We start from the raw sequence: 23,477 nt of genomic DNA, 5'->3' as shown, positions 1-23,477 counted from the left end.
GTCTCCTTGCTGGGCGCCTGGATTTGCTCCCCTCCCTCCCAGCCAGGCTTTGCCCCCCTGGTTGAGGCAGCTGAGGAGCACCATCGCTTGGTAGAAGGGAAAAGCTTTGTCTCTTTGAAGCTCAGGAAACAGCTGTGGAAACAAAGACCCCAAAACAACCCGAAGCAGGGACAGGTTTTATAGTGCTTACAGGTTTCTCATGCTTCTTGGCTCAGAATGTGATTTTAGTGCCCTGAAATGAACCGTCTTGAAAACACTGTGGGGTTTTTTTGGTTGTTTAAGTTGGAGGAGCGAAACTTCTCATAGGTATAAATCTAAAGCCAGAGGTGAATTTGTCCCCTTTTGTTTTCCTATAAGTATTATCTTCTGCTTTGAGACACGTAAGTATTTTTTCAGCCTGGCATGCTGTGAAATTCTGCTTTCAGCTATCAAAGCCTTGATTTGTTTCACTATGAATCGCGCCTCTGACCCAGCCCCGAGTGGGAGCTGCATCTGCATTACAAAACTTGTTATTTGGAGATATGAAACTGAAATGGCAGGACACAGTTTTGTTTGCAGAGGGTTTCTCCTTCCAGGAGGCGCGCATGCTTCGCTCTTTGCGGGAGCATTGTGAAACGTCTCGCTGCTGTGCTGGAGATGAGCGCGGTTATCCATATTTTATATGTGGGGAAACCCATAGCCTGTAAATGAGCTCATTTTTGGTGAGATTAGAACAGTTTTTCCCTGCACGCTGGGGGTGTCCCGGCCAGCCCCTACTGCTGTGCTTTCCGGGGGGAGCATGGAAACAGCCCCTATGCTGGGGACTCGCATCCCTGCATCGAGTGATTTGCCAAAATTAAAGATTTTATATGTCATCATCAGGTCTCTTTCACTTCCTTTTTTGACAAAACAGGGTCTCTTCCATTTTTCTTCTATGAAATATCTCCATGTTTCAAATGTCCTTTCTTGCCCCAGGGCCTTGGTTTCCCATCTTGCTACCCTTGTTTTCCCATCTCTCTCCTCTGAGAAGGGGGGAGTGGAGCTGAATTCAGCACCTGAAGCAAGTGTGTGCTGACAGGTTGGGTAACAACATTTTCTCTATTATTTTCTGACCTGTTATTTTTGCACCCTATCATTTTGATATTGCTGTGCTTTCAGTAGAGGTTTGCATGGGGCGGTTGACGTGATAGTTGGTCTTATCACTTAATGTTCAGTTAATTTAAACCCCGTTAAAGTCTAGAAGGATTTCAAACCACTCCTTTCTGCATGGGCTGTTCTGCATTTGTCAGCGCAGGGTCTCTCCTGCTCTGATGTTGCCTTCTGCTTGGTTAGGTGGCTCTGAAATTCCCAAGGCTTCCTCATTTGTAATTAACCTAAATAATGTTCTTTTCATCTGCAAACTTTGTTTCACTGTGCAGCCTAGTTTCCAGGTCATTAATAAAGATATTAAGCAACAGGAGACCTGGTTAAATACTTCTGTTGGTGTGTTGTTAATTGTTTCCATCTTGAAAAATGTCGCACGCTTAGTCTTGTCATCATCCTCAGCAGCATCAGGTCTGCATACAGCATCACCCACATCCAAACCCAGTTTGGTGAAACCGAAGCACAGCTCACTATGGGAACTCTTCACACAGTTGCGATCAGTCTTTTATTAATTTAAGCTTAAGTCAGTTCCTCACAGAACAACTGTATTTAAATGACATTTCAATTGAGAGCATCTATGCCAGTGGAAGTAGGTGCAAAGAAAATGCACCTTTATTGAAATGGCTTGAACCTCAAATCTAGGTAGGTTCAAAGCTTTACATCTCTCTTTGTAGGAGCTCTGAGAAGAAACCTTGGAAAGCGTCAACACGCCTGAGCAGCCAGTTCTCCTGTAACCCTCGGTCGCTGAGGGCGAGCTGCAGGAGAAGTGCCATCTCCCCTCTCAGAATTGCCATGCTGTTTTGCTGCAGTATTGGGAGCGTCATGATCTCTTACACATCCTCTAGGTCTGTTTTGTTGTCACCAGCCTTCCTCACTCAACAATAAGATTTAAGTTATCCTGATTTGCAGGTTTGCTTTCTAAGCCTCTCTTAGGGACAAATGTAGCATTTGCCAACCCGGAGCACTTCTACAAAGCAGCTGATTTTGCTGGTGATTTCGTGCCTGTGACATTTTATAGGTTCCTTTGGGACTGCTGGGCAATAACATTCATGGGTTTCAACTTCTAGCAACTGGACACTGCTTTACCTTTGTCTTGCAGGTGAAAGAGCCAATGTCTTAACCCTCATGCATCTGCAGACTGGACAAATCAGTTCTCACCTTCTCTGGGGGAAGATAGACCAACCTCCTCAAGAGCTCTGCTGCCCGCTGTGCTTTACCCTATTCTTTAGCTGTTGCTTGAGATCATCCATGAGTTGTGCATACGGGAACCTTGCTCAGTGCTTGTTTCTGGGCCTGGTATAGAGGTAATGCCCACTAGAAATTTTTTCTGTATTCCTCACTGGCTCGAGTCCTCCTGGGCTGTTGGGGCTGGGCATCATGCGAAGAACAAATAAGCTGCTGTGGCCCCAACAGCGAGTGGGGACACGTGTCCTTGGGAATTACCCAATCCATCCCCTCTTCTGCTATCTCATCCTTGACCCTCTTTTTTGTACTTAAAAAGAAGTTAATACAGGTATCTCCTCCATGCTTTGGGAGGCAGGGGGAAATAAGGCTGCTACAAACAAACTCATTCAGTCTTTTTGCGTTCCTTGTGTCTCCTGTCGTCCCAGCAAGGTCTTCTGCCAAAGCTTCTTCCTCCTGGAATGCCTCCTGCATGCCTGGGTGTGCTTCTCCGTTGCTTGGTGCTCAGTCCTCCCACTTTCCTGCTCACGGGGGATGTGTTACAGCAGATGCTCTTTTCTCCAGGCTGAAGCCTCCCGTATTTCACAGCAGGGCTTGCCTCTGGTATAGGCCTTGGGCTGGAGATGCTGGCATTGGTGTTTCCCTGTTGCTTTGACCCAGTAGCTCAAGGGCTGTGCTCGGACAGGAAAAGCTAAAAATGATCTCGACAAGCTGGAGTTTAAGCAGTTGATAAAATGCTTCTGTACATCTTGTCCTGTTGGGATGTTTGGGGTGGGTGGTGTGAATTCCGAGCTCCTGTGCCCTGGAGCTGTGCAGGGGCTGCCCTGGTCCTTCTGCCCCAGCAGCACTGGAGACCCCAGCTGGACAGGCTCGGAGAAGGGCAGAGCGGCACAACTGACACCGTCCTCTTTGCTGGCTGATCAGACCGTGGCTTAGCAGTGGTGGGAGAGCAGAAACTCCCCGGGAGGGAGACAGTGAGCCTAATTTCTGAATTCAGAGGAAAATAATTAAATACATTCAGCTGTCATGCTGGGGGGGGTGGGGGGGGCGCTGTCAGGTGCAGGCAGGTGTTGGTGGGCAGCATGTCCCAGACTGCTGTGAGACCCAAGAGATGGGTGGATGGAAGGGACGTAGCAAAATGATGGTTTCTGTGCTGCCTGCGGTAAAAATCTCCACGCAGACTGAAACTACAGCCCCGGCGGGCAGCAAAGGTAAATGCGGTTTGCACATGAAGTGTTTGCTTGGGGGTTGTCTGCGTCAGCACTTGCAATGTCCTTCAGATCTGACCATGTTGCATTGTTGTTTCCGCTATGACTTGCAAAGATTTATATATATATTTTTACACTTGAAAAATAGTGTATTAATATATTAAGAAATACAAACTGATCTTTCTGCTCTTTGGGAGATTCATTATGTTTTGTTTAAAGGAACAAAACTTGTTTTCCTTTCCAGTAAGCACACAAGTGTCCGGTCCCACTTACTGACTAGAGAAGGTAATTAATTCTTCTGTTTTTGTAGTCAGCAGCGAAACGTGGTCTGGCGATACATAACCACCCTGCAGCCTTGCTGGGGCTGAATTATCTGGCACAATGGAGCCTATAATTAGCAGGTGGAGAAGATGCTGCACGTGTAGTGTTGGAGGATTGCAGAGGGACAGGTTGCAGGGCAACCGAGGGAAACAAGAGATTATGGCCAGGCAGTAAAAAATTAAATGTTTTCATCTCTCCAGGATGCTTAAATCTTTATAATACAAGCTCAAATAAAGAAAACCTTCATCGATGTGATGGAGTTTAACCAAGGCAGACTCTGTGACTGTTGTACCACATAGCACGTGGCACTGGTATAATTCCTGCTGCTCCCTGTGGGTTCAGAACAAGAAGGATTCTTTCTCTCAACAGTTATGAAAAATTTGAAAGTGGAAAAAAAAAATCATATCTTTTATAGAGGTGCAGCTGAAATATAAATGAAACATATCCACTGGAGGACCTGGAATATTGGTGTGACTTCCAGAATTAGGATGCAGAGTGTTTGGTGTAAATCACTTTCACCCACTAAATGCTTTTGGAGAAAACATGAGAGCTAGTAAATGTGATTTATTTTTTTTTAGGTGTCCAACTTAGGCACCGTGACAACCTGAGCAGAGGGTCCCAGTTTCTGGAAACACATGGCTCAAAAAGATGAGACGTCAAAGCTGAACTCGAGTATCATCTCATTAAAGCCCTGGGTCTGAAGGTGTAATGTAACAGCACATCCTTCCCTGCTGCAGAAGGACCATGAAATCCCTCACAAGGCTTCGGGCTGCAGAAGCCTGTGACGTGGTACCCATCCCTTGTGTGCCCTTGATGGGCATCACAACTGTTTGGGAAGCAGCAGGACTAGGTACAGCTCTGCTGGTTGTCCCCATCGGCACGGCCCTACCTCTACATTCACGCGCTTGTGGGGTGGCATGTATAACGAGGTCCCTCTCCTCCCACACTGCTATGGCAAGGAAGGAAAAATGGCTTCTCCTACCTATGCCTTGACATGTGGGCAAATTCTTCCCCAAGGCCATGCTTCATGGCAACACTGTGCAGATAACTGCTGCTTTGTGAGCTCTTCGGTCGGTGGGTCCAGCCTTCCTGAGCTGGATATGCCTTTGGAGATACACTTATGATCCTGTGGCTCGGGAAGAAATTGCAACCAAGGAAGAGGGAAATGCTGGTGTTTGTGCCCTGTGCTAGCATACCTAGTCACCTTGGCTGTCCTGGTTTTGACCAGCAGTTAAGAATGAGCCTCAAAAATGAGAGCATGAGCTCTTTGCGGAAGGGTTTGTCCCTTTGTGCAGTGCCTGGTAAAGTCTTTCTGGTGCCTGACTGGGGTAGGGCAGTGCCATGAACACACAGTTATGGGACAGTAAATGCTGCTCAACCCAGCTGGTGCAAATGGGGTGGACAGCCTGGGAGGTGTCAGAGGGACTGTGGACCCAGCTCTTCAGGCTTTTCACAGTACCTGGTCTTACAGCCTCTGTTTGACGGTGGTGGCTGCAGGTGTGCTTGGGGCCAGGATCCATTCCGGGGCTGAAAGCGTGCTTATCTGGGGGGAAACAAGCTGTGGATCAGTGCACAGCACCCCTCAAGTGCGCCTGTAGGAAGTGCATCATGACAAGGAGGGCTGCTTGCAAGGACCCTGCCCTGGAGTCCCTTTGGTTCTTCAGATGAGGTTTGCTCCTCTGCGGGAGGCTGAGGATAAAGCCCATGCAGGTGCCTGCTCTGACAACCAGACCCACACGAACGTGGAGAGCAATATTCCATGATACCTTTCGCAATCGTTCCTTTAACAGGCATTGCCTCGATTATGTATGAGAATTAATAAATATTAAAGTGGTTTTAAGAAAACCCTTCAGTGTCAGGAATCGCAACTGCCAGCCAGAGCAGGCAGGTGCTTGCAGCTACCAGCACCGAAGTGCATCTCCTCTGTGCATCCCAGTGGGCTGAGGACGAGCTTTTCCCCCTCTTGCAAAGTCTGTGTTGGACTCTTCAGGGCCATTCTAGTGGCAGCTTTGATGTCACCACCATGCCCGTGGCTTCACCGGAGGAGTGCTGGGTGCTGGAGCAGGAGGATCTCGATAGCAGCTAACCTTTCCCTTTGCTTTGTTAGTGCAGCTGTGCTGATTAGTGGGTTGCACCCCCAAAAATGAGAACAGCCAGGCCTTTGGGGTTCCCACGCCATGGCAAAGCCGGCAGCAGGCCAGTTTGGGGAATTTCAACAGCAGTGGAAGGGGTAGCACAGCCATAAATCCTGCGTGATTTGAGGGTAAGGGCTGTGTGAGAAAGATGGGAACTCAGCTTGTCAAGGGAGCTTTTACATTTTCCCTTTGTCAGCGTGAGTTAATGTTGAACAGGGCAAATAACTTCCCCGCCAGAAGGAGCCTAGCGAGACCTTATTTGTGAATATATGAATAGCAGCTTTGTAGATAGTGCATCTGAATTTGTGAATGATCTGACACTGACAGGTTGAAACGAACTCTGTAATTTTATTGTGTTAGATTTAGTAGGTCAGACATATACATGCTAAGTCAAAATGACCTAGAAAACCTTTCTAGGTCAAACTATTGCTTGAAAAGTTGTCTTTTCAAAGGCATGGACATAAGATTTTATGCTTACTCTGACATATTTCCCTTCTAACAGTGCAACGTGAGTCTTTGGGACATGGCAGAGAATTTGTCAGCTCCACTGAGACGACAGAAAGAAATGTGAAGAAGGGGGATACTAATTTCTTAATGTAACGAGGCCTTTTCTGGCCATCTCTCTTGTCCTGAGATAGTATGTTGGATACTTGGCTGGCAGGATTTTAGGCTAGAAGTTGCAACATTGATTGTATTAGCACATTGCTCTTTCCAGCAGTGCTAAACCCTGCCAGACTCCTGGGTCCGGCAGCAACCAGCAGCTCCAGCCTGACTTTGGAGCCATAACCCTTAATTAGATGGAAATTATTTATTAGAAGGAGCTTTTTCTCCCCTAAAGAGGCTCAGGGGAGGCTGATGACATTTGCACACAATGACTGTGTTCACCAGAGAGATGGGATGGGGCAGAGCCGTGCTCTGCTAACCTGGGCACCACGGCCCAGGAGTTGTGGGGGTGAGTGAAGTCTGATGGACCAAGGCTGGAAGGACCCAGGACCTTGATGTTGTTGTCCTGCAGCTTATGCCTGCTCTGTTAACACTGCTGCAGCCTGAGCAGATGCAGCTTTCGTGCCATTAGAAGGAAGCCTGAACTTCTAATAAAAGCTCGGCTGTTCGTGTGCGTTACTTCTTATTTCAGAGTGCAGACATAACCATGGCTCCAACAGGAAGATAAAAGGGCTCCCCTCCACCCTCATCTAGTTTTGGATGGACTGAAAAGTTTTTGGCCAGTGGTGCTTGTGGTGGTGCTGCGCAATACAGCTGGATGAGGACCTAGGGCTGGTGTTGGGCAGGAGACCAGCTGTTTAGGCAGGACACGTGTCCTCAGAGGTACCCGAGCAGGAGTCCCACTTCCTGACCGTAGCCGAAGGCGAGCAGCACCCCTATGTGCTGTTTGCATATCATGCCCGCTGCCTTTGCTCCCCGGGAAGAGTGGTCGTGCCCCATTTCCCACCCCGCAAGCCGGGCTCAGCACTGGCACGGGGAGCATCCCGGCGGTTTCTGCCGGCTCCCCAGTGTTGGCCAACACTGCCCTGCCAGCATTCCCACCGGAGTGGCACAACCCAAACTCCACAGGTTGCAAATCGTTTGTTCAGCCGAGCCATGACCTACTTGAAAGTAGCTTTTGCCATCCCAGGAAAGTGGGTAATCGGAGGCTGCGGTGCCTTCTGAACAATTACAGCTCACAGCAGTCCAAATGAAAATGTTTGTTGAAAACAACATGTGCATAATTAAGGCTTAATGAGCCCTTGTCTGTTTGGAATCTGCAATTAGATTTATAATAGAAAATACTAGCAAATGCCAAATAGCTTTAAAAGAAGGCAAGATAAAAGATAATTTTGCTGCAAATCTATAGTAATACTGTAATTTAATGAGCTGGAAGTGGTGCAGAGAAAGACTGTAAAAGCTTTGGACAAGTTTGTATTGTGTGTGTTTATCTTATCTGCCCATTTCCCTGTCTATAAAGCTGTCAGTCTTGCTTTTAACTGCTTGGAAAAAGGCAGGACTTTGCTAAAAATCAGGACGACTCCCTTTGTTTATTTTTATTTAAGTCATTAATTAGTTGGGCAAAACTGCTTTTTCTCTTTCTCATCAACATGCTTTAAACTTCTTGTTAGGGTTAATAATAGTAATAATAATAATAATATCTCTATTCAATTATTTACAGTGAAGCAGGGGCATAATAATAATCAGAGGTGGCTCTTTCTGATTAGTTTCATTGATTTTATTGAGTTTTCAACTGTCTTTTTAAGACATTGAGAATTTTCAACACTAAGGTGTGTATTTTAAGAAGTAAACTTGAGCCTGGCTTGGCTGCAGTAAGCACAAACTACCTTTTAACCCTAATGAAAAAAAGTTACATGGCAGTAAAATTTGCTGGAAAGATTGATAAGATGAACAGAGAGAGGTCTCAAAAAAAAAAAAAAAAAAAAAAGAAAGAAAGAAAAAGACCTGAAAGTAGAAGTGATTGGGAAAGATGGTTTGTTACGGGTTTTTTTAATAACCAGAAGTTGAGGTTGGGAATGAAGCGGTACCAACTTTGGATACGATGCGTGGAACTGGCAGGGAATCGAGGCCAGTGTGGTGGCGGGGTGTTAATGGGTACAACCCCCTGGAAATGCAGCCCAACAGCTTCGACAACCTAACGCAGCACTTCATGAAATAGGATGTACAAGGTTGTGGTAATGGTGCCTGTGGAAATACCTTTCTAATGTGATTTTATTGCCCCTGTGAAATGTCGCTGAGCTTCAGCTTCTGTAAAACCATGGGTTTGCATGTCTTGAGTCTCGGTGTGTGAAATCGCAGCACCAGTGCTGCGTTTGCAGCTTTGCGCGTGCAACATCTGCAAAGCTCAAAGTTGTCTCCCTGCCACCTTTCAGCTGGCAAATTTTGGCTCCAGCCCCTGATTTCACAGTGGCAATGAGCTCCCGGGTCCCGAGCTTGTCTGCACGTTCACAACCCTGCTCCTGACCGGCCACAACTGCTGCCCCGCAGGGTTTTGCTGTTCTCACGGACGTGGGACCCGTGGTCAGAGCAGCCCCAGGGGCTGAGTTATTTAACCCAACCATGCAGCACGCTGCTTGGGTCATCATCGAGGGCAGAGCTCCCCCTCCCAGCCCTGCAGCTGCCCCTCGCTGCTTGAGGCCGTATTTCAACTGCTCCTTGCACCAAGCTTGCAGTAAAATTGCCTTTTTTTTTTTTTTTTCCAGAGGTCAGGATTATTGAGGCTTTTGGGTTTTTTTTCCCCAAATAGCTTGCTCGGCTTGCAGCTTCTGAGGCAGTGTCTGGCTGTGTTGGCCCCATCTGCTTGGCCCCACAGTGATGCCTCGACGGCAGATCTTCTGGTGATGAAAATGTAATGTTGCTCCTTTGCTTCCACTACTGAAGGGGATGGGGTGATAGATGGAGGCTGTGGACACCAGTGGGGTCCCCTGAGTGCAGCGCAGGCTACTGGAATGGCTTGGGGGCTCCTTGCTGTTTGTTTAAGAGGATACTTGAAGTTTTTGTTAAGAGGCAGCATCATCAGCATAGTCAAAAGGAGGCCCATGTGCTGGAGACAATGCTCTTTCTGGCAGAGTAGGGATCTGAAATCTGGCCACCTTCAAGCCTATGAGAGTCTTTCATCTGAAGAGTGAGGAGGTTTGGGTGAACTCCCTCTGCTCCCCGACAGTGTCGGCATGCGGGCTCAGGCTCCCCTGCGCATCTTTCCCATGGCACGGCAGCCAAGCGTGCTGGGACGAGCTTACTGTTGTCCTGTGTACATCAAAATACGCATTAAGGTTGTGAGTGGTCCCCATTGGTTTGATTGTGAGGGTTTAGAAAGAACAGCAGGGTTGTGATGCTGGCAGGATGAAAGCCGGTTCTCTGATACAGGAAGCTGTATGCTGTGTTATTGTTTATTTACATTGGACCTCCCAGACTCTCGCTAGCACTAGGATCTAGTTAGGTGATGTAAAAATACTTACAGAATATGGACGTGGAGTCTGTGATTTAAATAAGAGAGGGAAAAATGCAGAGAGCTATGCCGCTGTAATGAAAGTGGGCAGTGATGATGCTCCCAGGCTTCTAGGATGTATTTTCAGAAATTACCTTCCTAGCATCCTTGGTTTGGGGGTTTTTTTGGTCTTTAAAGGAGATCTCTCTTTTCATTCGGATTTTCTTTTTTTTTTTAGTCATGAACGTGTCCAAGTGTTTAAGGTAAAATTATGAAATGGATTGTACTTTGTCAGCCCATTTTTTTTTGCAAGTCATACTATGGTACCGCTGCAAGAGTTATTTGCATACACAGTTGAGTGCAGAACCACAGAAGGCAGGTTTTCACTGGTGCCAAATATTTGTGTGTTGGAAACTACTCTCTAAATGACTAGCATGGAAGCTCTCTGATCCGCCCCCCCCCCCCCCCCCCCCCCCCATTAGCTGGTTTTGCATAACGCTCCCCATTCTCACCAAAGTTGTCTTGAAAATCGATTATTCTTCTCCCTTACGCTTTGAAACAGAAGAAAAAAAGCATGATCTTGAATTCTTGGGGGCAGAGATGTGCTTTTGCTTTCGCTAGTGGGGCAAAGCTTCAAATGATGAAAGTGTTTAGCAAAGTACCTGGCTGCGCTTGCAAGTGAATAGTGTGTGCTCTGGGCTGTGCTTCAGAACTGGCTTTGCTGAAGGAACAGTGGCTGTAGAGAGAATTAAAGTTACAATTTTTCTTCTTGAAAGGCAATTGAGTAGCACCTGTGATTTTTGTGAAGTTTTGGAGGAGTTAGGAGATATTTGGGAGCCAGGTTGTTAACCTGTACAGCTGTCAACAAGGTGTCGGGATCAGAAGCACAATACATGGTCTTAAAAAGTTAAAAGCTTTAAGCAATCTTTATATTGCTCCGCTGACAGCTCTCTTCCTCTCTGCGACGTGCGCATGTGTACTTATTTATTTATTTACTCTGCAGTTGAGAAAAGATAAATAGATTTCCAAAATTATTCCCGCACTGTTCGCGTACGTCAAACCCAGCGTAACCACAGCGACTGCTTGTGCAGGGCTGCTGTGGCAACAGCTGCTTCCTTTGCTTGCTCGCACTGCACTTCTCCTTGCCAGTGAATTGCTTTTATTCAATCCAGGTGTTTGCTTTCAGCCCCAGGCTTGGGTGGGCATCCAAACATCGCTGCCCACACAGGCTCCCTGCTTGCTTCCTGGGCCAGGGGGACAAAATTATAGGATGGGAAAACTTTCTGGCTTAAGGTTTCTTTCTTTCCGACTGCTCCTTTGCTTCCTCAGCTATTTTGGTGCCGGTGGCCACGTGTACCCCTCTTCAGTGATACCTCTGGTTGCAGCGAGGGCTGTTGTTCTGGTGTCGAAATCGGCATCTCCATAAGAGACTTCCAGAGCAGAGCCACGCTGGTAGCTGCTTCAGAGGCAGACAGGTATAAGCTCTATTTTTATCTCAATCCCGAGGTTTTATCTTGCAAAAAACAATGTACCTAGGTGCCTTTGACGCTGGCACTGTTCTCGCACAGAGCCTCCGTGGCTTCTTTTAGATCTTTGTATGTTTTCTGCCTCTCATAGTTTCCTGTGAATTACAAGTGTTACCAGTGAAGCAGGCAGTGCAGTTAAGTCTCATTATCACTTACTGTATTTGTTTCAGACTGTCTACACACCAGCGCGGTGCCAGGAAACATGCTGCATTCATTTACCTTCCTCCCTCCCCAACAATGCACAGGGCACCAGGCATTTACAGTGCGAGCTGGTGCCTTCCGCTTTCTTGGTTATTCAGCTGCTAACGGGAGAAGGACCCTCTTAGCAAGGGCCCGGTATTTATTTTTTTGCAGATAAACTCCTCAAGCACCTGCGTAAGCGTGATAAACAACGCAGGATGTGCTTGTTGTTTGGTTTCGAAAAGGAAGTGATGTGCATGCCCAAGCCTTGCAGCTCCATCGGTGTGATCGTATCTTGCAAAATAAACGGCGCTGAGTATGGTCAGCAATGGGCTGGAGAGGTCCTGGGTGAAAGCAGGGGTGAGCTGGGAGGACGGGTGTCAGGAGGTGCTGCTCACCTCCCAGGCAGCCTGTTCTCCTTGTCTATGCCCAAACTTTGAGAGAAATCGTGAAGGGTTTGGTCTGGCCAAAGCTGTGGCTCTGGTGAGCTCTCTGCACTGCGGGAGAGGAGGAGGATGGAGATCTCCTGTGTATCCGCTGCACCAGGGCTGCTCGAAGCGCTGCGTGACACCCCTGCCAGCCAGCGTTACATCGGGGTGCTTGGCAGACCGAAAGCTAAGAACTAAACACTGTCAGCTGAATACAATCAGAATGTATTAGATCAAGATCTGCCTTAAGGGGCAAAACCTGCTAAGTTGAAAAAAACCATTCCCCTCCTCCGTGCACAGCGGAGGTGTAGGCATGAGCACCTTTGGCCTTTAAATTAATAGCGCGTTTCTCTGCGCATCGTTCTTCTCCTTGCTGCGGCGGGGAGAAGGGCAGGAGGCTGGAAGGAGGAAGCTGGCTTTGCCGCTCTGCTGTCTGTGCTGCCTTCGCTTCTTTTCGGAGTCACACGTGAAAGGGTTAAGCAGAATTTTGATCTCGGCAATATTTTCATGCTTATACATTCTGTTTCTCATTTCCATGACAAAGATGGTAGGAAGAGCAGAATAAGGTACAGAATTTGCAGAGCAATTTTAAGACTGTAATGAGAACAGAAAATAGTAGGGGGAGAAGAATTGTAATTAGAATATGAAATGGGAAAAAAAAAATTAATCTATTTCCATGTCAGTCTTAAGACTAAATTCTGCTGCTCCCTGTAGCTTTCAGTGGACGGATTTTTTTTGTGTGTGTATGTGCAGAGCTTGAACTCCTTTGCAGGCTCTGAAAGGTCCAGGTAAATGAGTTTAAGTCCTCATTCCCCCCAAATAATGTAATAACAATAACTTCATGTGCAGCATTCACAGAAAACCAGCCAGATAACTCTTAGATAAATGAATGCTGCCACTTGAATAGTGGTGGGATTCAGGATCTCTCCAGCCTTGAGTACCGGAGAATAAAAGGGGATGTTGGAGGTGCTCTTGGGGCGGAGGTCCGTGCAGCCGCCTGGGTAAGCCTCATATGCTTGCATATCACAGAAGCACCCACACACCAAGTACTGCTGGTTGGGAGGGACATTTGCGTGTCCCAAGCCCAGCCAAGCCAACCAGATGAGATTGCACAGCACCTGGTCCAGCTGAGCTCTGAGTATCTCCAGGGATGGAGATCCCACAACCTTGTGGTCCAATATTTGACCACCCACATGCTGGAAAATGTTTTGCCTAATATCTAATGAGATTACATCTACCCAAGCAGCTTCCAGCAGCCCACAGGTCAGGGTCACCTTGAGCTCAATGGTTCAGATTTACTATTCCCCTCTAATTTGTCCAGTTGCTAGATCCAGTTGTCTGGATCCATCTAGGCCACAGCATCCTGCAGTAAAAGGTTTTGCTGTTGAGTCCTGTATCAAGAACTTCTCTGTAAGGTGTTTAATTCCACTAGCTAGTGATTTCAGTGTCTGCCTCCTTGGGTTGGGCTATGAGAACCAGAGAAGACCTGTTCCCTGTTCTCAACTCGTGATTTCATGTTACATCTTTGTTGAGTCCCTCTATGTCTATCACCTCTTTTCCTCAGCCACATACAACATTCCGCCCCTTAGATCCTCCCTGCTGTTGCCCTCCCTCCTACTCCTAACTGTACAGATGGTAAAATAATGTTTCATCTTTTCTTCTCCATTCTTTTCCTAATTGCTCCTAAAAGTTCAATGGCATTTTTGGCAGCTGCTGAGGACTGAGAGAAAGTTAGAAGTGATCTCTCCAGAACAAATGCATGATTTCTCTCCTGGACAGTAACAGCTATTTTAAGGCCCATTGTCATCTCTCTATTGTTAGGATTGTTTTTCTCCAGTGCATTACTTTGCATTTATTGACATTAAATTTAATCTTCCATTTCCTCATCACCACTCAGTACTGTGAGAGTCTTAATGCAAAGCCATTCAAAGTTGCTCTTAGTTTTGACTAGCCTGAATAATTTTTGTCTCATTAATAAAGTTGAATCCTTCTAGATAACTTATATTATGAACTGGATAGATTTTAGTGCAGATGGATTGTGGACCATGATCCTCCTCTTGCTAAACCTAATAAGTATCTTTGCATTGGCTGTGAGCAAGAGGACCTTCCCTTATATCCCACAACAAGTTGGGCTTGGTTTTTACAAGCTTTTTGTTGAGGAACCTTGTGAAAAGTCCAGCCAGAGAGATCATTTTCCCCTTTCCAGGTGCTTGTTGAACCTTCAGCTAACACCAAAGTGGGCTGCAAGGCACGACATCCCTCGTCCCAGGTCTCTCTCTGCTGCCTCGCTGGTGTGGTGCAGCTCCAGATGGTTTCACACTGACGGAGTCAGACCCGCTGGTCTGGCACCTTCCCCTTGCCACTCTTGTTTCTTTTGGAGTGGAGGCAGTAGGCTATGCACTGCATTTGTTAACTTGCATTGCTTTAGAGCGGACGGGTGAATGCCACTTGGCCATGGAGGTTCCTCAGGATTTTGTTGGTTTCTTTAAATTTTTTTTCCTACTGGCCATCCCGGTGTGGGTCTTTCTAAGGACGATGCTCTGTTGTGGGAACCACTGAAAACTCCTTCAGAGTGCAAACCAGTGCAGATCATTCCTTTCTCTTTCCCAGCTGGTTTTAGATCCTTGACAGTCTTTGTTGTACCTCGGTCAGCCCTTAGCACCACCAGCTGTGCAGTAGGTTTCCTGCTTCTGGTATGTTTGAAAAATAACTGCTATTAGCTTTTGTGAATTGCTCTTAAAACAAACAAACCAACAAAACCACTTTTTACTATATGGTTTTAAGCCTTAAGACTTCATCTGTATCAATCTGATTTTACCCTAGGATAATCTATGAGAATATTGACGGCATGCAAAAAACCCAGCCCCCATAAAGCCCAGGTGACTCTTGCAGATACTCAGCTGTGCAACCCATTGTGAAAAGGTTGTAGTGCCACTGACACCTGCTGTGGTGTTGTGCTCTCTTTTAATGACGTTTGTCCTGAAGCAAATTGCAGCGCGTGGCCAGCCCGGGCGGCCGCGCCGTGTCTAGGCTGGAGATGCAGAGCTTTCCTCGCAGGAGGGTCCTGGCGGGGGGGGTCGTAAATCTATTGCTGAACTTCTGACCCTCTTTGACAGGATCAACTGAGGGGCTATCCAAGCATTTCAGCGGACAAATAAATAATGCTAAGTAGATCATTTTGGGCCAGAGGTTGTGTAAAGACCTTAATGGGGAAACTGCAGTTAAAGAGATTAAGCTAACCTCAGCGATGTATTCCCCGAAGAAGTGTGATGCTAAATTACTCCTATAGGAAATCACAGCAGCAGCTTTGCAGGCAGCAGCATTGACAGGGGCAGGGCTGAAGCGAATATTTCACATCCCAGGGATGTGGCGGAGATGTGTGCTGGCAAAGGCGATCCTTGCCAGCATTGGTGGTGTTGGTTTGGTGTTGGTGCCCAGGGCGCCCATAGGGCTGAGCCTGGTGTGCAGGGGTGGCACGTACTGTGCAGGAACAGCATCATGGGGATGCGGGGCTGGAAGTACCGTGGCCAAAATGCACTTACAGCAGAATGTGGTTATGCCACTGAAATAATGCATGCCTAGAAAAAATGAATTGTGGAAAAAACCACTTTTCTAAAACTTTCCAAAGAGTTATATTTCTGCATGGTGGCTAGGGTGCCATCAGAGGCAGCTAAATAAACTCCAGCAACACATGGGCTGCAATAATTTTTTTATTTTTTTTTTTAATGGGGGGTATTAAATATGGCATTGACTGTGTTATGCAAGTTTTCTTGTATTTTAACTTTTATTCACTAAAAACTTAAAGGCATTTGTTGCATGGCATTATTGTGTGTCACTCTATGTCATGATGCTAGTGGTGGCTGAGGTGTAGCTTGCTGGGCACCGAAACCAGCTACTTCCCAAGCATCTGTGGTGAAAGGTGATAGCCCCAGTGCACCAGGTTTGGAAATGAGGTTGTCATGAGAGGGGACCTGCTCCCTGTCTCCTGTGTCCTGGCACAAGGAGGCAAAACTGAGAGACAAGTGCTTATAGCTCTGAGCATTAGGAATCACTGAAAGCATCCAATTTGTTCTTCGCTGGGCATTTAATAGCTCCTTGGTGATGATGGTTTTTAGTAACTGCTGGAATTTGCATCAACAGGCCACTTTTTAAAAGCCTCAGATCCTCAGTGAACTTGCAGTTAAGGTGCTCTGGTCTAGTATTGCCAACAACGAATGTTAAATTTTAGGTAAGACACCTCAAGAAAAAAAACCAAACCAAAACAAAACCCAAAAAACCCCAAACCCCACCACACTTAAAATAAAATTAGTTAAGAAGTTTGGAAGATTTTTGGGATCTTGCAGGTGTCATTGAAGCTATTCCTGGTGTGAGTGCTGTCAACATATTTCTTACGGAGTTGAAGTTTTCATCTCAGCTCGTGACTCTCAGGAAATAAAAGGATGTGATGAGATTCATAATAAAATTGTACAAGCTGGCAGTGCCATCCATGAGAAAGTAACACCTTCTCTGAATCTTGGCAGGAGGTTGTGTTTCTTTCCGCTGGGTCCTTCCCAGTTAACAAACATTTATTCTCCATGTTTGCACAGAGCCGGAGATCACACAGCTGCTTGGCTCTGGGGTCTGTCCCAGCTTGCAGCATGCATTTATTTTTCTTATTCATTTTCATCTTATTAACACGGGACCCATATGACCTCTGGGCACATTTACAGATTTGAAAATAATGTCGTATCACAAAAATAACAAACCAAAGTGAGTCTAGAAAAGCAATAAAAATTTAAAAAAGTGCTTCGTAGGATATCATCTGAATCAAGCCTCCACTCAGCTCCCTGTACGGGCTTGTGGATGCACAGCAGCACTCTGCCTCTGCAGCTGCGGTGCCAGCTACAGCTCCCCTGGAAGAGCCGTAGTAAAAGAATTGCATTTTTAAGTAAATTTGCCGTGAAAAACTAAATTTCAGAGGGTGTTTTCTCACAGAATAGAACTGTCCTTGTATCTCTTGGACCCAAAATACATGGGAGCGTGTCCCATGGAGAGGTGCTGTCTGAAGGCATAGCTCTCTGTCCGTCACCCTGAATTCCTTGGGACTCCCTGGCTGAATGGGGTTGACAGTGTCCGTGTGCTTATCCATCGGTGCCAGGCAAAGTCACCTCCTGTGGCATGAGATTGGGTCACGCCTGTGCTCCCAGTCCTTCAGGTTGCAGTTCCTGTCACCTGCAGACGAAGGCAACTTGCTGGCATTCATTTGACAGCATGCTTTCGTTGCCAGAGTTGGTAGGAATTTGAGCGGTTTCCTCTGAGGGTTTTTTTCTTTTTCTCTTTTTTGTTTAATCTGGTGAGTAGAGTTGTTTCTGTCCTGAGCATGTTATGTGAGACAAGTTTGAGTTGGGATTTAGCAAAGTGGGGCTTCATGGGTCCTTTTTGAAGTAGAGGTCCTTGATTCTAGTAGTGCTTGTAGGCAACCATCGCTAATGTAAGTCAGCGCAAGTTAGATAAAAATGGGTCCAAGTCTCAGATGAAGGAAAAGCAATTAATCATATCTACCTGCTTTCTCAACTTGGCTACACAGGGTTTGCACTTCCCGGATTTTTAAGCGAACACCATGTCGTGGAGGCAAAGCGCTACGAGCTGAGAGTGATCTCGGCTCACCTCAGCTTCCTGCTCATTTCATGTAGGAGAGAGTGAGAATTAGCCACAGCCACTGATTTGTTTAATAGGCTGCTTCTATTAGCCAAAGAATAACAAAAATTAAATAATTACAAAAGAGCAAATGGATGATTAAAGACAATTGCACGAGAGTATGTGCCTTTCAAGTTAGGACTTGAAAATGATACCCACCACTCCACACGTGCACATCATTCAATACAGGTTTGATCAATTTTGGGGGACACAGAGGGTGATGAATGGATGCACCCAAGTCTGGAACTGCCTGGGAGGCTTGCATGCATCGGGAGTTAGACCAAAATGAAAAGGGAGGAAGCATTTGTAACCAAAGGCAAATATTAAAATGTCTGTTTCTGCTGTAAATCTACCTGGAATGATGGTGCTGATTGTTTTGAAGTGCATTCTGTAGCGAAACAATAATGAGAAGAGGGAGAGCACATTACTTATCTGCTCTACCTGGCTGGTGTATAAGTGGCAAACATCTAATTGAAAAAATATCCTGATGGGAGAATTTCTAATAAATTTGTTTGCACCCTCATAGCCTGGAGGAGAGGGGAAAAAAATCCAATCAGCAGTGGGGAATTTCCAAAGTTTCCATTGCATTTCAAGTCTTGATTTTCAGGCTCGCTGCTCAGACTGGCAATCAGAGGCACAGTAATTTTGAAGGCAGGATTCATTACAGTTATTACGAAGGCATCAAGACCAGAAGGAAGTGTGGAGCGGAGGTAGGGGAACAGTAGAAAGCCATAAAAAAAAAATACATTCTGACAAACAGAATGATATAGAGAAAGCAGAGTGCTTGTCCTGCCCTGGACCTCCCCAGTGAAAGACAGTTTTTGTTTTCTGAATGTAGATTGCCAGGTGAGTTTTGTTTTCTGGAGAAGAGCTGTTTCAGACAGGTCTTAGTCTAGATCTGCAAAATACTGTGCTGGAGGAGGACAAAAGTGAGGTGTGTGTTTGCAAGGAAGGCGGGTGGGTGGATGTGTATCATCTGTGTATTTAAATCTCTCAGAGGGGCAAAGCTTTTACTTAGGAAGGAGCTCTTCTTTTCCTGATGTGGAAGAAAATATTTCTGCAGTGCAAATTCCTGACCGGTTCCAGGGACAGAGAGAACTATTTCCCCACTGGAATATTTTAGCTCTCTTCAGGGCTGCTTGCCGGAGAGCTCTTGTGCAGCTCACCTGCAGCATCTCAGTGTGCAGTCTCAAGACGCAATAGCTTTTAAGTGTCCCTCAGTGCCACGCAGCGTGTCTGTGCAGCCGACCTGACGCAAAGCTCTGGCACTGCAGATTGGAGCACTAGAAAGGGCCATACATCCATGTGGTGCACAGCCGTGGGGTGTCTGCTTAGGCTCCAGGATCCACCTGATGGTTTTTTGGTGGGGTGGTCCGCAAAAGAGCTTGGGAGTGGGACCTCAGGACCATAATTTTGCCTGTTCCAAAAAAGATTGACTCCTCAAAACCATGCTGCTGCCCCTGCCAAGTCAGAGACCGGCTCCTCCCACAGAGCCTGGGTCCAGCTGCCACAGGGCTGAGCACCTCCACCAAACTGTGCCACCTCTTCTGCAAATTCAGCCTTCCCCGCTGGGGTTGGTCAGGTTGGCAGAGGGTATTTAGGCCATAGAGCTGGCTGAGTCTCCATGCCTGGAAGCATGGCAGCTCCAGCTGGAACCGTGTTAGCAGGAGCTGGCTATGCCAGCGGTCATTTTACAGGTGGAGGGAAATTCAGTTTAAAGTGGATAGCACCCAGCTGGCTTCTGAGAGAGCTGCTTGTCCCAGCAAGCCCGTAGGGCTGGCTACGCTCGCTGCATCCCGTGGCTCCTGCCTCGCTGATGGGTTTAACGAAATCCTGCATTTGCACAGGGATACCCTTCCACCCTGCTGTGGCTGCTATTGGTACTAGTTAACGAGTGTCACAATACCCGCTCTAATTTTGCTGCTTTTAATTGGTTTGCTCTGCTATCCCAGAGGATGGTTTGGCAATTAGAGGGTGTCTGATGCCAAGCAGAGCTGAGTTACCCCCACTTGGCTTTACTAACTCTGCTGACTTTAATAGCTAATCCTGTAAGCACTCTGAGAAATTGAAGTGTAATTAATAGTCTACACTGAAAATCTTCACCTGGTTTTATTTAGATTTCTCTTTTATTTTTCTTAATATGGCCCATTTCTGTTAAGGCATAACTGGTATCAGCTTCCTATCAGAGAGTGAGAGGACGTGCAAGGGGTGAACAATCTTCAATTCATCATCTGGCTTGTAAAGGCAAGAGGGTTGGCTATTCCCCTTGTTAAGTATATGGTGTCATTCACAGCTGGTACCTTCATCCTTGTCTCGGGAGTGTTTTATGGCATAGCCCATTTTATTGCCATAATTAATTTGTGAACTTAGCCTTGAGAACTGCCCCAGCCGTACTTCGAGCCGGAGACAGTCCTGGAGGGCTTTTTTCCTTCATTTGGAATGGGAGCAAGTGAAAAGCTTCCGCTGTAGCTAATTAATGAGAAGAGTTTTGCAGTTCTCCATGGGGATTTTGTAGCCTAATAAGTGGATTAGCAGCTTGGAACTGGGTGAAGGGGGCAGGTGTGTTTGCAGGAGCTGTGGGGGCACAGGCGAATGCACTGTGCTCAGGCTGCCCTGCCTCTCGCCCAGCCGTGGAGGCAGAGTCCTGGCAGAGCAGGCAGGGGAAGTGGAAATGGGGGGGGAAATGTACCTTCTTGCAGCCAGAGTTTGCAAAGAACAACAAACGATCAGGCTGGGGAATCAGGCTTTGCATAGAGACCCCCTCATATATGGTCCAGAGTGGCTTTCTGCATTGCTGCTGTAGGTTTCCTTTGTGGGTTAAGGGGTACGTAGGTGTCTGGAAGAGGCTTGAATGGGACCTACCTGTCATGGAAATTTCCGTCGATGGAAGTTGGCTTTTTAAAGCTATTGATGGTCAAGTAGGAATTTTAGCTAGAACTTCATTTGGGTAATCTTTGCCGCTGGGTACATCTGTGGTTTTGCACACGTTTGGCTTATTTGTTTGAATTGGAGTGATTAATTCATTATTTCACTGAAAAAATAACATAATTGTGCTACGTTACCATGTCCCATTGCAAATAACCATGCTGAAAAGTTTTAAAGGAGCAGCTCAGGATTTTCTTCTGGGAATTTTGGCTCTTTACGTGAAGAGCCAGGAAAGTATTTGGGATGCACGTGACCCTGGTGTGCAGATGGTATTTCACTAACTCTGACTTTCTTTTGTCTTTCTAGTTTGATGGGGAGAACATGTACATGGGAATGAATGACAACGCCCAGGAGTTTCTATCAGCAAATCAGGTAAGTGTCAGTTTGCTTGGGTGGGCAGTGTGGTGAGACTTTCTAAGGGACTTAGGCTATGCCCAAGCACAAATTCTAGGAGCTCTCTGTGAATCTTCACTCCTGGGACTTCAGGAGGGTGCACGGAGGAGGTCAGAGCTGTCAACCTGGCTGCTGCCAAGGAGCAGCAGTGGATGCACTCAGTACAGGGAGAGGGATGCGCTTCCGTGCCAGTCCTGCTGTGTATCGCTGGAGCCTGGCTTCGCCACAGCTCTCCAGTGAGGCTGAAAAGCTTTTCCTCAGCATCCTTCACTCAAAATGAAGATGCAATTGGTGTTTCTGCATGCAATGAGGTTTGCAAGTATCATGTGTAGTTCAGGTGTCTCCTTCCCTCACGCAGAGTATTTCCTGTAGCTAAATAGATTAACAGTTAGCTGGCTCAGGGAGAAAAAGGAATCAAAGGTTTCCTGTTTTGGAACTGTAAACCCACACGTGGAGGACCAGAATAGAAGTGCTCATGTCTCGCAGGTGCCTGAGCTTTCAGGGCTCTCTCTGGGCTTGGATACACATGATACAGACATGTCCATTCAGTGGAACCCTAAACATATATAAAGTTAAGCCCATGCTTAGGTCCTGCTGGGAGGTGAGGACTTCAGCACGTGCTTACCTGTCCTCCTGACCAGGAGATGAAGGATGGTTCCATCTGCATCCCACGGTGGTGGCCCAGCACGACTAGAGCGTGCTGGGGATTCAGTGCATCTTTGAGGTGCCTGATGCTGCACCGTTGGGGCAAAGCATCTCATCACATCCAGCTACTTTGTGAGGGAAGGTGCAAGTTCATTGCTAATATTTTTCAGCATCCCATTTTTGGGCTGTGTTGGGCCGTTTCATTGTGAGGCTCTGCTGACTGCAGCCACGTGCACCATGGGCTCCTCAGGGTTATGTCGCATGAAGGTGATGCGTTCCAAAATTTTAAAAGCAGGTGTGTGATGATTTCCATCCAAGATGCTGCCAGCTTCCTATTGCCCTGGACCTGGTGTGTGTGGCCTGGAGTGAGGTTATGCTTGTGCTGCTGGGGTTTGGTGCTTACCGCAGCATCGCTGGGTATTACAAGGCATCCATGGTATATCTAACTCAGATACCAGCAGCAATTAAAATATACGCATATTAAACTGAAAACAGGATGACAACCTGTCATTTGCCACCTTAGAGCGCGGCAGTGCGTTGGCTCGTTGCTCGGGCGAGTTGTTCCTGCTCTGGCTTTCGAAGATGGCACACAAAGCCATCACCACCGAGGCAAGGGCAGAGGGCTGTTCTTGGGTGAGAAGGATTTCCAGAGGGTGGGGAAGGAACCGCAAACCTTGTGCTATTGAGTGATTCAGCAGAAACAAATATGTAGTCAATCAACAACAGCATGTGGTTGATCATTAGAGCCAGGAATTGCCAGAGGTTGAGCTAACGCAGAAAGGAACAGGGTGACCCCAAGCTGCCCCAGCCCGTGGTCAGCCCATCCCTGCCCTGTGCTCTGCAGGGCTGTGCAGAGCCTACAAGCAAGTGGTGGATGCTAACGGGGGCAGTTGTCATAAATATTCTGCCTTTAAAAACTCCCAAGGGACAACTATTTCACAGCCTCATCGGGAAGGGCTGGCAGCACTGGCTCAGCAGCTGGCCTCGTTCTCTGGCCATGATGTGCCTGTGGAATTGGACTGGACTGGGGCCGAACCACAGCCAATGTGAACCATTTGTATTTCCTACTCTACATCAACAGAAATCACTTCACTGCCCCTGTTGCATCCCGCTTCCCACACAGGTAGGCAGTTGGAGGGAAATCAGAAGTGATGCTGCGGGGTGGGGAATGGTTTGCTGTGTCACAATTAAGGAGGAGGAGGAGGGCTGACTTCCGAATAAAAATAGAGGCTATCATGTCGTGGAGGATTCATGTACTGTTTGAACCTGGGAGAAGGGTAAACCAAACCAGGTTAGATCCCTGTAACCTGGGAAATAGAAGTTTACTCTTCATTTGTTCTCTATTTACTTCGTGACCTTTATTTCCTATTTTGAAATAGCAGTTAAGAATGAAAAGGGAGGAAGTATCCTTCTCTTGGCAGAGAGTGAGCAGGGGGCAGGTACCCCCCGTTACAGGGATGGGTTTGTGCAACAGGGGCTGTGCTGCTGCTTTATCTCCTGGAGCAAAAGCCCTATCGGGAGTGGGGACTGACATGAAAAATAGATACAGCCTTCTTCCCTCACCCTCATTAGTTCTTCATCTCCCTTTATTTACCTGCACATTGTTTACCAGAGCACACTTTATAGCACCAGTCATGACTTTATTACTAATAACACAACTCTTGTATTTAAATGGGGGTTCCAGATGTTTTTTTATTGTTTGCTAAACCTGTTGTAACCTGAATGAGTACATTAAACAGCAGGAGCGTGGTTTCACAATCTTGCTTGAGAGGCTGCTAAATCACCGGCCCCGAGATGCCTGTGCA

The 23,477-nt window shown here is 46.9% G+C and overlaps 1 protein-coding gene across 1 annotated transcript in view; it reads left to right on the top strand.

The window, feature by feature from the left end:
* Window positions 1-23,477, top strand: part of TOX2 (TOX high mobility group box family member 2) — a 158,022-nt gene that overhangs the window by 42,596 nt on the left and 91,949 nt on the right. The window contains exon 2 of the mRNA XM_049817567.1: window positions 20,941-21,006. Coding sequence (XP_049673524.1) covers window positions 20,941-21,006 — 66 coding nt within the window. The remainder of the gene's footprint in view (window positions 1-20,940; window positions 21,007-23,477) is intronic.

This window comes from Accipiter gentilis, chromosome 14, assembly GCF_929443795.1.
Source record: "Accipiter gentilis chromosome 14, bAccGen1.1, whole genome shotgun sequence".
Taxonomy (NCBI): Eukaryota; Metazoa; Chordata; class Aves; order Accipitriformes; family Accipitridae; genus Astur; species Astur gentilis.
Note: the sequence above shows the minus strand (reverse complement) of the source record. Positions and strands in the feature narration are given on the sequence as shown.